This window comes from Melampsora larici-populina, assembly GCF_000204055.1.
Source record: "Melampsora larici-populina 98AG31 unplaced genomic scaffold MELLAscaffold_32, whole genome shotgun sequence".
Classification (NCBI taxonomy): Eukaryota; Fungi; Basidiomycota; class Pucciniomycetes; order Pucciniales; family Melampsoraceae; genus Melampsora; species Melampsora laricis-populina.
The window spans coordinates 695,873-711,631 of NW_006768796.1; the positions used below are offsets into that span (position 1 = coordinate 695,873).

Here is a 15,759-nt window from a genome sequence, read left to right on the forward strand (position 1 = left end):
AAACACGTGTTGGTCTCTGTTTCAAAAAGAAGAATGAAAGAAGTCGATATAGAGAAGATTTGATAACTTCATCTACTGTAGAAAAAAGGATGAAAGGATTGATTGAAAATAAGACATTGACGAACACGTTTGCCATTTCCTTCTACCCATTGTCTTTGAAGAGAGTTTTTCTGAACGGTTTGAGATCCAAGAAGACCTGGTCGGGTGACGATTGATGGTGGAAGTTCGTTTGAAGGTTTGTTTTCACTTGAAAAATTGGTGAAGAGTGGACGAAGACCTGGTCCAAGGCTGAGGGTAGAGCTAGAGCCAGAGTTGGTTTTCGGATGAATGATTTGATCACCGGGTAGGACCACTCTTGTTTGACTCATAATCAATTAGACTCTTGATTTCCTGATTTGTCGTTTGATGTGATATAATAAGGGAGATGAAGAAATTTGGCAAAGTATCGTAAAACTTTTCAAGTCAGCCTTTACACTTTTCAGCAACGACAGCGGACAGAAGGATGAAACGTTAAGGCGTTGTACTTAAAGAGGATTAAACGACCTAATATTTGGTTAGTTTTATCTTGAGCCCTTCTTCCTATCACGCATGCAATCCCAGTCTTTGATTAATGACAACCAATCAACCTTACAAATGGCCGCCATATCGCTTTCCGATTTACCTGCTTCGCCTTTGGAACTGAAGTCCATCATGCCTTATCTTCAGCGGGCTAGGGAAATGGAAAAGGTTGATCCAGTGATCACTTATTGGTGTAAATCTTCACATTCAAATCCTTAAACACTCTTTGGAACTAGATTGATCAACTTGATGATCTATTGGAATATTGACTTGGTTTTGGTTCCTTTTGGATTTGATTCGCCTACGGTTATCTGGATCTTGATGGATGAATAGGCTCATTCCATGCTGCTCAGACCTGTATGTCTGTCCAACCTGTCGAACCAGAAAGTAGGACGTTCTTGATGAAACTATTGGATTACCTAGAACAGGTCGGTTCCACTGGTGATATCAAACTACTCTAAGTTTTTCCTTTGTGATGATTGAGTAATGATAATTTGTTTTCTTTGAAAGAAAAAAGCTAGCCTGTCAGATCACGATGCAATTACCAATAACATGGCTGCAACGGCTTATGTGGAGAATTTTGCACTCAAGATCTTTGATGGTGCTGACCAAGAGGATCTCAAAGGCAATTCAACCAAAAGCACGGCTTCAAGATTCCTCGCAGCTGCTTGTTTTTTGGAAGTCCTTACCTCTTTGACCAATCAACCCGAAGCAGATGTCAGTGAGCCCTCAATCTTCATGCAAACTGAAACATCCTAAAAACTAAGATTGGTTTGATTTCCGCTATCGGTTTGCTGTAGATCCTTGAGAAGATCAAATACGCTAAATGGAAAGCTGCATCAATTGTGAAGGCAATCCGTGAAGGTACTTCGCAGTCTCAAACCCTCACCGGGTCCTCAAGTTTGGCGGCCAAGTCCACCGATTGGGCTCCTACGGATGATGCGAGTCAAGGTCCACCTGTCACCGGTTCCTCATCCAGTTCTCCACTGCCTCCGCATATACAAACATCTGATGTTTGGCCTACAACCGAACTCTCTCCGAATTCGGCCTCTCACCTTCCCTCGCCGATCCCATTTCAGGATCCAAATATTGCCCTTAATTCAAGTCAAACTGCTTTTCCCTCCACCGTCTTCCCTCCCGTCTATGACTCTCGTCATAATCTCCCATCAGTACCAACAGCTGGAGATCCAATCCCATCGGCGCCCGACCTCGACCCTAGCAGGATGGCCATCGAGCCAGTCATCGGGGTCGCACCGAGACACTTCCCCAGTCAACCCCCACAATCACACATCACACCCCAGCATCCAATCTCATCGCCTCCCAACCCCCCCGGTACAGGTCTGTCTTCAACAACTCATAATCTCCCCCCACCTTTACCACCGCCACAACAATCTGCCGGAACCGTTCTCTCAAGAGCTTCCATGGGGGCAGTTTCTTCCAGCCAATCAGGGCAGATGATGGACCCAACTTTGATTGGAGTGATTCAGAAACACGCCAAGTATGCAATATCGGCCCTGAATTATGAAGATGTAGTTACAGCTCGATCAGAACTGCTACTCGCACTTGATAAACTGGCATTGCTTGGCTAAGGTAAGAGGATGTCTTTCGATACATATGAAATAGTCATTTGACTCAAGTTTTATAATCAATTTGTAGACATGTGTACTAAGTTTTACAATTTACTTTTTTCTTACGTCGAATCTTTGAGCAAGATACTCATGCTTTCAAATCAGCAGCTTCTCAACAACAACAAAATACTATACACTGGGTGAAATATAAGAAATATATCCATTGTGTACAAAGGGAGACCTATGGTCACCTACCCTCTTGTTTTTTTTAATATGGCCGTAGTATAAGGCAACTAACTTCATTTCTTCGCATGTAACATACGCTTTGATTCAAGAATGACATGCAAGAAGTTTAATCATAGAAACAATGGCCCCACTCATAGTTTGTGGTCTTGGGACTTTTAGACCAGGGAGGGCTTCTTTACCCAATTGATCTTTGACAACTATACGACATTCAGATTGATCTGCGTGTTGTGATCAAATCATTCAAAGTCCCGCTATGATGTCGGTGCTGGGAAGTAAAACACTTCTTTTGATGTAATGATATGTATCACACTACATGAATACCGTTAGCATGTTATTCAAGAAGGCATGCTGATGCATTTTTTAAAAAATACTTTGAAATTGAGTGCCCCTTGATTTCCGCTGGGCTTAGTATCAATCAAGATAAAGCTATAGGCTGATGATGATGATGTTCTCTTGAGCTGACGATGAGATGTCAAGGATAGGATATGTAGAACTCAAATAGTCCCCGGAGTGTTACTCTGAGTGACATGTTACAGATCACTGATCTCTACTCGTGACATTATTAAATTTTTGACAATTGACTGACTCAGACTGGGTGTGATCTTGAAAACCTTCGATCTCGTTTGATTACCTTGAAGACTTATTCGACTCCTTCATTTTTGAAAACTTCATTTCTGTCTATTTACCCCAACCTGAACGCAGTCGACTCCCCTTGACTTAGCTCAGAAAAATCTGTACGACCAAACCGACTGAAGAAAAATTCATTTCAAAGCCTTCAAGTCTTCAATTGACCTCTTGATTGTTTTTGGTACGGGAAAAGGCGATCATCTGTTGATAAAAGTTTTCGATCGAGTTTTTTAAAAATGGCAGAAGCAATGTATGCCACGGACGAGGTCTGTAATTTTTCAAAACCTTTGATGTTTACTCTGAGAATCTCACAGATGATGTTTGAAACATGTGGTGTAAAATTAGTATGGACGTCCATTCATTATTATCAAAGATCAGGCGACCAAAACACGTAGTCATGGTGTAGAAGCCATCAAGGTTAGTCAATTCTTTATGCTCTTTGGCTTCATGAACATACTAGACTTCTTGAAATGACGCACTGATTTGCAATTGTCATCTTTTGCTTATTTGCTTAGTCTCATATCCTAGCCGCACGTACAGTTGCCAATATTGTCAAGACATCCTTAGGACCTCGAGGTCTTGATAAAATTCTAGTCTCACCCGATGGAGATATCACAGTGACAAATGACGGTAAGGGTTTTTATCCTCCAATTTATTGGCAATACTAATTTCTGATGTATGGAACGTCTTGATCGACTTTGTCAGGTGCTACGATCTTGAGTCAGATGGAGGTAGAGCACCAGATTGCCAAACTGATGGTGCAACTATCACAATCACAAGATAGTGAAGTGAGCACTGGTGCTGCATGATACTTGACGGGTCTGAGCTGATAATAGTTTCATTGTCTGAGTTCAGATCGGTGATGGAACAACCGGTGTAGTGGTGCTCGCAGGTGCTCTACTAGAAGAATCGGAAGCTCTGCTCGATCGTGGAATCCACCCCATTCGAATTGCTGATGGGTTTGAAAAGGCTTGTGCTATCGCGGTACAGGAACTCGATCAGATTAGTGATCAGCTAGAGTTTAGCGAATCTGACAAGAGTCAACTTGAGAAAGTTGCAGCCACCAGTCTAGGTAGTAAAATGTTAGTACCTGATTACCTTTTACAATTATCTCTTCTATGAATGCTTTTTACCACCCGGACTGACAACCTATTTACCGATCTTCTAGTGTATCAAAGTCTGGCGATCTGTTTCCGAAGATTGCTGTGGAAGCTGTTCTTTCAGTTGCAGACTTTGCTCGAAAAGATGTCGATTTTGAGCTCATCAAGGTAGATGGAAAGGTCGGAGGCTCACTCGAAGATACCAAACTTATCAAAGGTGTTATCATCGATAAGGATATGTCACATCCTCAAATGCCAAGATCTTTGACCGACTGTAAATTAGCTATCCTAACATGTCCTTTTGAGCCACCTCGACCGAAAACCAAGCACAAATTAGATATCACCAATGTAGAAGAATACAAGAAACTGATGGGTTACGAGCAAGAGAAATTTTTGCAGATGATTAAGCAGATTAAGGATGTTGGTGCTAATTTGGTGATTTGCCAGTGGGGATTCGATGACGAGGCAAACCATTTACTTTTGCAGAATGAGTTACCGGCGGTAAGGTGGGTTGGTGGGCCTGACATTGAGGTCGGTTCAATTCATTCTAAATATTTGAACCACGTCTAGTACTGCTGCTGTTGTCTTACCTGAAACTGCTTCTCTCATATGGACTATGGGCTATCTTAATTTCGTAGCTGATAGCAATAGCCACTAATGGTCGTATTGTACCCCGTTTTGAAGACTTGACTGAAGCCAAGTTGGGCAAAGCTGGTATTGTTCGAGAGATCGACTTTGGTACAACAAGGGAAAAGATGTTGGTGATCGAAGAATGTGCAAACTCAAGAGCAGTGACCGTTTTCATCCGAGGTAGTAACAAAATGGTACGTCTTTTTGGTAGACTGTTTTTGTTGGCTTGATAAACTGAGACCGAGGAGGTGTATCATAGATTGTAGAAGAAGCCAAACGAGCTTTGCATGATGCACTTTGCGTAGTTCGAAACTTGGTGACTGACTCTCGAGTTGTATACGGTGGTGGATCTGCAGAAATTGCTTGCTCAATAGCTGTTGCTAAAGCAGCTGATGAGGTTGGTAGATTCCTATTTTCATATGTGATATACTTGTGAATACCATCCAGTACTGATCCGTGTATTCCATTGTTCGCTTTGTGTCACGACCCACACGTGTCTCCTCAGATCCCAACTATTGAGCAATATGCTATGAGGGCCTTTTGCTCAGCATTAGATGCTGTTCCTTTAGCTCTTGCCGAGAACTCAGGATTGTCGCCCATTGAAACATTAGCCGATGTAAAAAGTCGACAAATTTCCGAAAAGAATCCACGTTTGGGTATTGATTGTGTTGGTCAAGGAACTAATGGTAAGTCGAGTTATGATTTTATACAATCCAAGAGATTAAGCTAACTCGTTTTATGTAACTTGATGATGCAGATATGAAAGAACAATTTGTGATTGATCCATTGATTTCAAAACGACAACAATATTTGTTGGCCACTCAACTTGTCAGAGCTGTTTTAAGGATTGATGATGTGATTCATAGTCATGATGTTGGTGCGGATTATTAAAAGAAATGTTTATAATAAGTTACAAAAAATCATCATTATCATCATTGTCGGATGGGTCTTTCTTTCTCTGAGGGATGTTGGTTTGGAGATCTGACGTAATCTTGAACTACAACAATATATCTTACCATAATTGGACTTTGATTTCTTCTTCGTCTTACTCTGAACTGATGTTAAATAAGGGTATCAGATGGAACAAAGAGGTTTGCTGTGAGTGCAAAGACTCCAATGATTACATATTGCGTGCTTCTAGTTATCAAAGAGTTCGAGAAAAACTTCATCTTGCGTGAAGTTGTAGTGAGATAGAAAAGGATTTAGACGTCAAAGTTGTACACAAGGAGGGCTTTAGGTTGTGGCCATCTTCATCTTGAAGTCTTACCAAAGTAGCAGTCTTGGGTGCAGCTGGTACACAAGCTCTTCTCAATTTCAATTTCAAACTACAATTCTGATGTAGTCTCTCTGCAATAGATATCTAATTGTACACCATTGAGTTGTTGAGGGTTTCACATGCTTTCAAGGTACTGGTGCTTTGGAAACAATTTTATAAGGGCTCTATCTCGCGAAAGGATTTTTGGAGGTTTAGGATCTTTGATGAAGTGTGCTTCATTAGATTTTTGTGAATTGTTTGTCTGCCCAGATGGATCAAAAATTGGTGAATAGTTGCACTACCTTGTCACATAGGATTTTTCACCCCATGCCAAGTTTATGTGCCATAAATTCATCAAGGACAGTCTGAGTTTGAACTGTAAGAGTTATCGGCGCTGGTGAGAATATGCAGGAAATGGGAAAAGGCGTCTCATCAAGACTCAAGGGAGGCCTTTTGGCTGAACGGCGGCTTACAAGCCGAAAAGAAAATCCTCAATACAGCCACAATTGAGATGCGTCCGGGGGGCGCTCAATGGAAGAGTAGGAAGTACACAACCACCTAAACAACCTGACAAATCTCACGGATACCTGTCGACTGAAGGCTCTTTAATTTCAGCCTCATCTGCTTAGCTCTATTGCGCCCTTGTGTATGTGTGGGGCATGGCGACGAAGTATTTCTATGTGCATATTGGTTGAGTCCACAAATATAATTGCTTTCGAAGTTCAAAAACCCCACATCTTTCATAATCTGCCTCACAAGAGTTATCAGAATCCGCCGCGCGAATTCTTTGTCTGCAATTCTTTCACTCTACTCTCTCTCTCTCTCTCATCCCCACTCCCGGCGACAAGGGAGCATATCTCGAAGATATCTCATATATTATCATAACCACGATGTTAATTCCTACATTTCTCAGAATTGCTATCTCCTTGGCTCTGTTTCGGCCCCTCCTAGCTCAATCTATCCCAAGTCTCTCTAGACGAGCACTGACAGAGCTCGAAGAAGGAAACGCCCTTACCCCCACTAGGAGACATCGTCGTAGTGTAGATGCGAGTCATCGGATTTCCCGAAGGACCCCACTCTTGAATGGCGCTCTCGGAAACCTCCTCAATGATATTCTCAACACCTTTGGGCAAGGCGTGCCTAACGGCTGCAGTGGGAAAGAAATGAAATATACCGAAGGTCAAGGCTCATTCGATAAAGATTCAATTGCTCAACGCTTCGACATATACCATAATGCTTGGGGCTGTGAGTGGTTCAAATTCGGTGCAATACACAAGGCCTCCCTACTGACATGCAACTGGTTTTCAGCCCAGGCCGCGACCCCTGATAGTTTTCAAACCACCAAATGTCATCGATATGATCACATCTTGGGAATTACCGTCTGGAGCACAGCCTACGATTGGAAACCTGTGGATGATTCCAAGAAAAATCAAGTAAAGTCTTGTGTGTTCCCGCTTGGTAGTTTAAACGTTATCAACAAAAGTACTGACCTGCTCGACACAATCAGATTGCAATGCTGGGTGGGCAGGTACTCCCGTGCAGATTAGTGCGTTAAAAAAGTTTGAGACCACATGGAAATGGTCGTACGAAGATGCCAGTCAGGATCTAGTCTCCGATGTGGTATGTCACTCTTTTGATAATCAAGGCTTGAGTCAAATGAGAAGCTCATCGTCTCTACCACTCTTCACTCCACATATTCAGTCATATGATATCTTCACATCTAAAAGCAAAGACTGCTCGGGTCAAGCTGGAGGTTGTGCAACTCATGAAGTGATGGTCAGTAAATTTCACTTATGATTTTCAAATCGCTCAATACCTTACAGACATCTTGTACAGATCTGGCTCTCAGCTCGCGGTGGTGCTTTGCCCGCGGGTTCGAAGGTTGATGACAAAACTATCACAGTAGAGGGCGGTTATACCTTTAGCGTCTATAAGGGTGAGGTCGGTGGAATACCGGTGATCTCCCTCGTACCTTCACCTGCCGACAAGGAATACACAAATTTTTCGGCGAATTTAATTCCCTTGATGGGTTAGTCGAACAAGATTATAGCCCATGTCTTAGTTTCTGAGACATTTCTTTGCCTCCTCACAGGTGACCTTGCTGCATATGGACTCGAGGCAGATGAGTATATATCGACAATTGGCGCTGGTACAGAACCTTTCATGGTCAGTGATTCTGAGACCGCGATTCCAGACTACGACCTATGAACTGACACATACATTGCTTGTGCCCATAGGGAAAAGCAAAGCTTGTGACGGAGCAATACAGCCTGCTGATAAATTGAGCTGTCTTCACACTTCGATGGACTTTGAGACACTCATAAGACCGCCAAGGGTTTGACTGGAGCTGAACTCAATCATCTTTTGTTGATGCCATAGGCATTCCTATACCATTATAATTTTGATTCACTTCCTTTCAGGTGTTACTTTTTGATATCTATTTAATTGTGGTCTGAATTCATGTGGTGTGCGCCACTTTCTCAAGCACTTCTGCACCGGTTTGGCTGAAAGAGAGGCAAAAATCGTATCCCAGCTTCAAGTGCGGCTTGTGCGTCGTATCCGATGATTTTTCCCATCAATCTCATACATACCAAGTTGGAACATGTCCCGCGTTCCAGGAAAGAACATACACTCTAAGTTGAATATACATCGCAGCCGAACCGAGGAAGTAACCAGAAAGGCGTCTTCAAGCTCAATAGAAGAAGAAACTTGTGACAAACTCGTCTGGATGTGTGCAACAAGCAGCCAAGGTGAAGTTGCACATTCTCCTTGCAGCAAAGCTCTCCTGTCTCCCGACTGTGTTCTAAAAGTGTGTCTGATACTGGACAGTGAGGTCACATTTCTATGGAACATAAAAATATTGAGGCATATTTTGCAGTCAATGTATAGCTCCAGAGCTCAATATACCAGTAATGGGGTGTGCCTGTTGTAGTAAGTAATCATGCTAAGACGTGCTATTGACCATTGTAGAAATAGAAAAAAGTTGTGTCAAGTTAGTATGTCACATCTCATTGTGTGGTTTCTATTTTCAATGTTATATGTCATTGTCTCCCTATTTTTTTCTTGCAATGTTTGACATAGTTGTCATTCAAACTACAATTCTAGTTTGAGGAAAATATTTTCCAATTTCATTGATTTTCTTTTTGATTATTTTCCAAAAAGACTAAGGGCCCGTTGGGCTACACTTGTACAAACTTAACTAAGTCCCACGTGCCGGGGTTTATACATAGCAAGCGATGACCGAGGCACGAGGGACTTACTCCTTACCCCGGTCATTTGGCGTGGTTCGTTGAGCAATTTAGTAGGGGAAATCTGGGATCTCCTTTATCCCAAACTTCCCAGTATTGACTGTTTGGAAAAAAACAGGGAGCCTGAAGCGCCTGCTTCTTCTCTATCTTTCTGTCTATCAACTTTCTCGCTTTCTTTATTTGTTCTTTTTTTTTCTCAACACTGCAAACAAGGTCATCCAGATATTCACCGAAATGCTTCTGCTGCGAGATTGTTACACAAGACATACAGAAATGAAATTTCAAATTCGCCAAGTTATGGAAGTGTAGAGAGCGAGGGCAGTGGAGAGATTGAGGTTTGAGACGGACACAAATGAATAGAAACCAAGAGAGAGTAAGGGGGACTTGAAACACACCAAAAAGCCAGCGTTTGTAGAGCATAGTCCGTTGGGCCTCCGAGCGACCTTGCCAAAAGCGACCTTGAAAATGTCCGTTTCAAAAAGAAAAATCGCAAAAGTCTATCCACCATTACCACAGAGGCTCGAAGACACTTGCCAGCTCCTCAATTCGCTTGGACTGGATTCTAAGAAGTTTGTTCAAGGGATGTTAACATGCACCGACTCAAACATAGCGACAAGACGTGGATCTTGGGGAACAGAAAAGGGCTGGGTTTCCACGAGGGAACTTTTGTACGGGTTCAAGGCGTTAATCTGTAAAGATCGAGTTAGTGGAAATGAAAGATGGTCTGCATTTATCTTAGAAGCGGTAAGTCCATTAATTGGGTTTTGAAGCATATGCATACTGACCTTTTCTTTTTGGAAAATTTAGGCAAAGGAGATCGTGATCAGAGAAAACTTACCCAGTGGAGACCCACCGAATGGAATGTTTCATACCTCAAAGAACGTTACACATGAATTCTTTTCACCAGAAGAAGAGAAACGACGAGATAGCTCAGTTGAGATTCATATGCCTTTTTTACACTCACTCGTATCAGCCAAACTTGTGCATGCTCGAGAGATGCGACAGAAGGAAAGGGCAAAGAGAAAAGAAACAAAGCAGGATTTAGATGAAGAAGGGATCTGCCTCAAAGAAACTGAAGAAAACACCGTGAACCCAGTGGACGATACCAAGGGTGTTAAGTTGTTTGAGTCTACAACAACCATGGGAAAAACAAATCAGCAATTGGAAGAGCATTGCATGAAGAAAGTACGTACCAACTGAATACTCTCAATGTACCTATATACTACTTATTTGATTTCCTGGTCCTTTTAAACCTTCTAGCTTCCTGTAATTCTATGTTCTATGCTTGCTTTTGCCTGCAATCGCCGACACTGCGGGTTACAGCTCCAAAATTCGATAACGTTTCTGGCGTGTGGGGTAACACAAAAGGTCAATGATTACCTTCATTTGCTTGGCTTAACTTCATCAAGAAAGACAGCTTTAGCAGCTATGGATACTCTGAAGAAGGCCACTGAGAAAAAAATTAGGGAAATAGGTTCAAAGTCTTACAAGATTTGACCTTTTTGGTGTGTTGACAACATTGATATTGAAGCAAGAGTACACGAAAAAAGGGTAGATGCTCAAACCAGAATGTTTCATGGAACTTGGGGGTATTTACATGAGATACCTGAACATTTAACAGAGGATTTATCAGCGGAAGAACTTGATCTCAACATATTTGTGGATGCAATGGAGCGTAGTAAGAAGGAAGTTGTTGAAGTTGATTCTATGATACCTACAAAACAAGAAGAAATTCATTTCGAGCTGGTGAGGAAGGCACAGATTTCGACGGCTTTTCTGGATCACTGTGTTGAAAAGGGTAGTGCTGAACATTCTTATTGTAAAGTTAATTTAGAGATGGCTCCACCTGTGGTTGATCCAATCAAGATGTACACTCCAAATATCACGATGTTGAAGATGATGAGTGCCTCAGACAATTCAGCAACTGGAATTGGCCAATTGATGGAACAAATCCTGGAGCAGCTTGGTGTTGAAAGCTTTCAATTTGGCAAATGGTTTCAAGTTGTTGAAGGTGACATGGGGACAAACTTAAACTTTGAAGGAGCAGTTAGAAAGCGGTACCCTTCAGGACACGCTGAAGAAGGACTTCAGAATCTCTCGTTTGGACTTGCTGGTGCTCACACAATGTGGAACATTGCTAGTGCCATTGTCAATACTTACTTTGGTGATATTGAAGACTCAGCAGATCCAGGTATATTTCGATGTGCTGCTTCTTTGAGTATAAAGCCGGAACATCTAGTTGATAAATCAGATTTTGGCCTGTTGATGCAAACTGTTCACAAAGTACAAACGGCGACATATGTCTTCCTGCTCAAGTAAGTGGTTTCCCACTTGGTGATAGAGTTTTTTTTATTCACAGTATTTGACTGCACCTTTATTTCAGACAAATCATATCTTCAAAAGATTCTAAGCTTGATTTTACTGTGCCAGGAGTTGCACAAGCCTTGGTAGATGAATGTTATGACAAGTACTGCTTGGGTGAATCAGTTAGAGAAGCTTCCACAGCAGAAGATGGAGCTTTATACAATCTGCGCTTGAGGTTGCGTGACCTTGCCACAGTGGTTGAAGCAGATCATGCAATGCGTCACCTGTGTCACAATAAATGCACGGACTCAACCCAAAGAAAAAAAGAGTAATCATTTTGGCTTGTATCCGAAAATCTGCATACAGATTCATCCCAGATGCACAGAGACATCTGCTTAACCTTTATAAACACCAAGTCAAAGTCCTCTACCACACCAAACAAGTATGTAAACATTGCTCAGACAGTCTCAGGAGCACTCTAGAGTACATATGGACTTTTTTACTACAATTCCAGAGGTTTGTCCTTTTCACATACTCAGAGGGATTTATAGGCGTCCAGATGAATCTGACATGTCTACACATTGTGATTCAGACTCTCCCCGTGTGCACATTCAGATCAATCTGACTCTCAAGAGTACATGATGCTCTCAATCATTTTTCTGATTGACGTACCCAGATGCATCCGTGCCAGATGCATCTGACACTTGCACCGCAAGATTGACTCACTTCCAGATGCAGATCACTCTGAATTTTCAGAGTACACGCTCTGAATCATGATGGCCAGGTCTTCTGAGTAACATACCCAGATGCATCTGGCTCAGATGGATCTGACCCCTGAACAGCGAGATTCACTCACTTCCAAATGCAGATCACTCTGAATTTTCACAGCACATGCTCTGAATAAAGATAGCCGCCCTGTGTGCTTGACATAACCAGATGCATCTGGTTAAGACGCAAAGAATCAGAATCTGACTTGTCCAGCTCTATAGCCTAACAGTCTATGCATGCCTCTGGGTGCCAGCATCTGCCCTCAGATGTCGCTGAGCTGATTGCCCTGACGCACTTGTCCCGCCCTGCTGGGCCCAGATGCATCTGGAAACTCAGCCGCTCATGCCCTAGTTGAACACCCATACATAGGCATCCAAATGTCATCCACATTGCTACTCACGTTAAAATACCATGTACATCACCATCTTACTTTCTAACTCCCAAAGGTGGCGCACAAATTTTTTTGAACAAAAGTCAATTTCAATTGAAAACGCCAAGCACTGCGGCTACAAGAGAAATTAGAAACAAAAACCAGAAATAGAAATAGAGGGCTGGAAGTCAATTTTGATTGAAAACGGGTAGGCCAAGCACTGTAGCTACAAGAGAAGTTAAAACCAAAAGCAGAAAAAGAAATAGAGGGCTGGCAGATAAACTTGAAAGATAGGAGTTAGGAAAATAACTAGTACAAAAGAAAACAAATCTTGATGAACTATTCTTTGTCTCCGTCGTCGTCCTCATCTTCGATCTCAATATCATCCTCCTCCATTGGACCATCATCATCTAAATCATCATCTAGATCATCATCTAAATCATCATCTAGATCATCATCTAAATCATCATCTAAATCATCATCATCCTCATCCAAATCAATTTCTTCATCTTCATCTTCGCTATATTCTGTGTCTTCCTCCTCATCTTTGTCAATGAATTCAGTCGACTTTATTTTCTTCGTACGCTTTGTACGCTTTCCATCCTTTGTTTTGATAATTTTTGATTGAATAGATTTCGATTTCTCGGATGCTGCCAACGGTTCTAACCTAAAATGCTCACTATTCAGGTCATCCAGCCATTCCTGTTGATGTACCTTGGTCATTGCCTTGTGACCAACTCTCAAGTCATCCTCACTGAGTTTTGATCCGGGCAGTTGTACAATCCGAACTGGAATGTTGCGCTTGATAAGACCTTCGATTGGATCACCGGTGAGAGGAAATTGTTTACCTCTAGTTGGGCGGTATCCCAGTACGTCAACTACACATAAAGAAACATTGCATATCAGCAAAAGGCAAATATTCAGGTCAAAGTCGGACATACCAAGTCTTTCATTCACAAGGTTTGCCAGTCGAGTCTTCAGAAGATCACTCGGTTGCAGCTTACTGGAAATTGTACCAGTAGGTATCTTCCTTTTTTTCGATTGGCTAGCCTTGGAAATCGCGTTGATCATTGACTCGCCCTGAGCCACTGTTGCAAAGACAGGAGTCAGGCCAATTTCGCGATCAGCCCAATTGGTGACAGCAGGTATTGCCGAGTATTTTCTGGACCATCCAGGACCGGAGTTTTTTCTTGGCGTGTGAGCGCTCGAAGCCAGGAAAATGTATTTGAACTTCAACCGCTCGCCATCACGGGCAATCTAGACAGAGTCAAATCCATTAAAATAGGATGGCAATGATGAGAAGGATGATGCAAGGTGTAAAATAACAGATAGATAGAACTCGACATAGAACTTACAATTTTTGCGAGATGACGAACACGCTGCAAAGACCGCCCATTGAGATCCTTGTCCGCCGGTAGTCTTCCTTCCTTTCTCAAGACTTTCTCGTGTGCAACAAGCTCTTCGTAAATAGGCCGATACTTTTCCTCGTCCTCTGGGCTAAGTAAAGGAACAGTAGGTGTGGTTGAATCATCATTGGCCGGGTTGTCAAGATCGGGAATACCAGCTAATGCAAAGAAGTGGGTACGATTGAAAACACGACGCTTTTCGGGACCGTAAGTTCGCCAGATCCTACCAGCTTCCTTGTTCCTAAACTTCATTGTCTCACCACCTCCTCCTTTCTTAGGCACTATTAATATGAACAAATCAGGAAGGTTCATCAAGTAATGTATTGCACAATAACTCGAAATTTACGTACTTTTGAGTGCGATCACCGCCTTAGAATAAGCCAAAAACCTGCGGTATATATCACGAGGGCGGGTGGGACTGCCTTCGCCACTGATGATCAAATGAAGATTGTATAAGTATCCACATCTACACAAGTCAAGTTTGAAAAGAAGAGACAAAGATCTTACTTACAGTTCTTCCTCAAGTGTACTATGTTTGATTTTCCCAATTGCAGCCAGGAACAACTTGGTCTTCTGATATTGGAGCTTTGCAAGTCTGGCCTCGGCAAGGATGTTGACTGGAATACGAGATACAGTCTTGGATCGGGCATCAACGACTCCTTGAAGGCGTGTCATGGGCCACGCTTTTCCATGTTGGCGATGATTCTCCAGAGTGATGGTCGAGTCAAAGATCTCGACATCTTCGGCAGCTGTTGTGGTGGGTGGAGCGCGATTTGAGACAGTCCCACCAACTGGTGAGTTGAGTCCAGGTGCTGCAGGAGGAGTGGACTGGGGTGACTGAGCTGGCTGAGTTTCACGTTGATTGGTTTGCGTTGAGGCTGGAGCTGGACCCGTTTTGCGTTTCGTAGGTGGAGCGCGATTTGAGACAGTGCCATCAACTGGGGAGTTGAGTCCAGGTGCTGCAGGAGGAGTTGACTGGGGTGACTGAGCTGGCTGAGTTTCACGTTGATTGGTTTGCGTTGAGGCTGGAGCTGGAGCCGTTTTGCGTTTCTTATGGTTTCGAGAGTTTCCCTTTGATTCGTTCGGACGTTTTGGCGCCGGTTGTGATTTCGAGTTTGTTCCCGCGATGGCTTGCTGCGCAGTTGAAACTGAACCCTTGGAACGTGTAGACCTCATGATGAAGGGTATTTTGATAGAAACTATGAGCAGTATGATTTGGGAGGGGGAAGATGGAATGGATTATGAAGCGATGCGAAATGTTATCTCCGATTGGGCAATGGCCCGGATGCATCTGGCTATATATACACGTACGCTATGTATGTACATGTGGCTTACGTCATCCATCAGATGTATCTGACTGCGCAGGGCAAAGTGTACCGTTGGATAGGTCTGGCACCAGTTGACTAATATCAATTCCAGATACATCTGGGCGGCCAGACACATCTGACTTAACTGGGTAGCCAGACCTAGTGTGATGATAACACGTGCATCACACTAGGTCTGAATGGATGTATCAGATCCATCTGATCTACATATGTAGGGCAAATATTGGGATATAATTCATTCCAGATACATCTGGAATTGTCAGAGACCTAACGATACCACCGATACATGCAAAATCTGACAGATTTTGCCAGCCAGACCTAGACCTATTATTTGATGCACGTGTTATCATCATA

At 42.7% G+C, this 15,759-nt stretch overlaps 4 protein-coding genes across 4 annotated transcripts; 3 read left to right on the top strand and 1 right to left on the bottom strand.

Annotated features, from left to right (window-relative positions):
* Positions 1-633: 633 nt before the first annotated feature.
* On the top strand, positions 634-2,147 carry MELLADRAFT_89755 (uncharacterized protein; the record flags this gene model as incomplete). Its single annotated transcript, XM_007412670.1, has 4 exons — positions 634-751; positions 892-999; positions 1,076-1,275; positions 1,359-2,147. 4 exons carry the CDS (start codon positions 634-636, stop codon positions 2,145-2,147), a joined length of 1,215 nt encoding a protein of 404 aa, XP_007412732.1.
* Positions 2,148-3,006: 859 nt separating this feature from the next.
* Positions 3,007-5,772, top strand: MELLADRAFT_44375 (uncharacterized protein; the record flags this gene model as incomplete). Its single annotated transcript, XM_007412671.1, has 10 exons — positions 3,007-3,265; positions 3,345-3,416; positions 3,515-3,629; positions 3,705-3,787; positions 3,855-4,081; positions 4,168-4,630; positions 4,738-4,923; positions 4,989-5,126; positions 5,235-5,415; positions 5,487-5,772. 10 exons carry the CDS (start codon positions 3,236-3,238, stop codon positions 5,618-5,620), a joined length of 1,629 nt encoding a protein of 542 aa, XP_007412733.1.
* Positions 5,773-6,874: 1,102 nt separating this feature from the next.
* On the top strand, positions 6,875-8,269 carry MELLADRAFT_123954 (endoglucanase; the record flags this gene model as incomplete). Its single annotated transcript, XM_007412672.1, has 7 exons — positions 6,875-7,229; positions 7,293-7,427; positions 7,492-7,604; positions 7,686-7,760; positions 7,821-8,013; positions 8,077-8,150; positions 8,222-8,269. The coding sequence occupies 7 exons, from the start codon at positions 6,875-6,877 to the stop codon at positions 8,267-8,269; spliced, it is 993 nt and encodes a 330-aa protein (XP_007412734.1).
* Positions 8,270-13,013: 4,744 nt separating this feature from the next.
* On the bottom strand, positions 13,014-15,256 carry MELLADRAFT_89758 (uncharacterized protein; the record flags this gene model as incomplete). The annotated part of the gene is made up of 5 exons (XM_007412725.1): positions 13,014-13,552; positions 13,616-13,931; positions 14,030-14,361; positions 14,431-14,510; positions 14,592-15,256. 5 exons carry the CDS (start codon positions 15,254-15,256, stop codon positions 13,014-13,016), a joined length of 1,932 nt encoding a protein of 643 aa, XP_007412787.1.
* Positions 15,257-15,759: the final 503 nt, after the last annotated feature.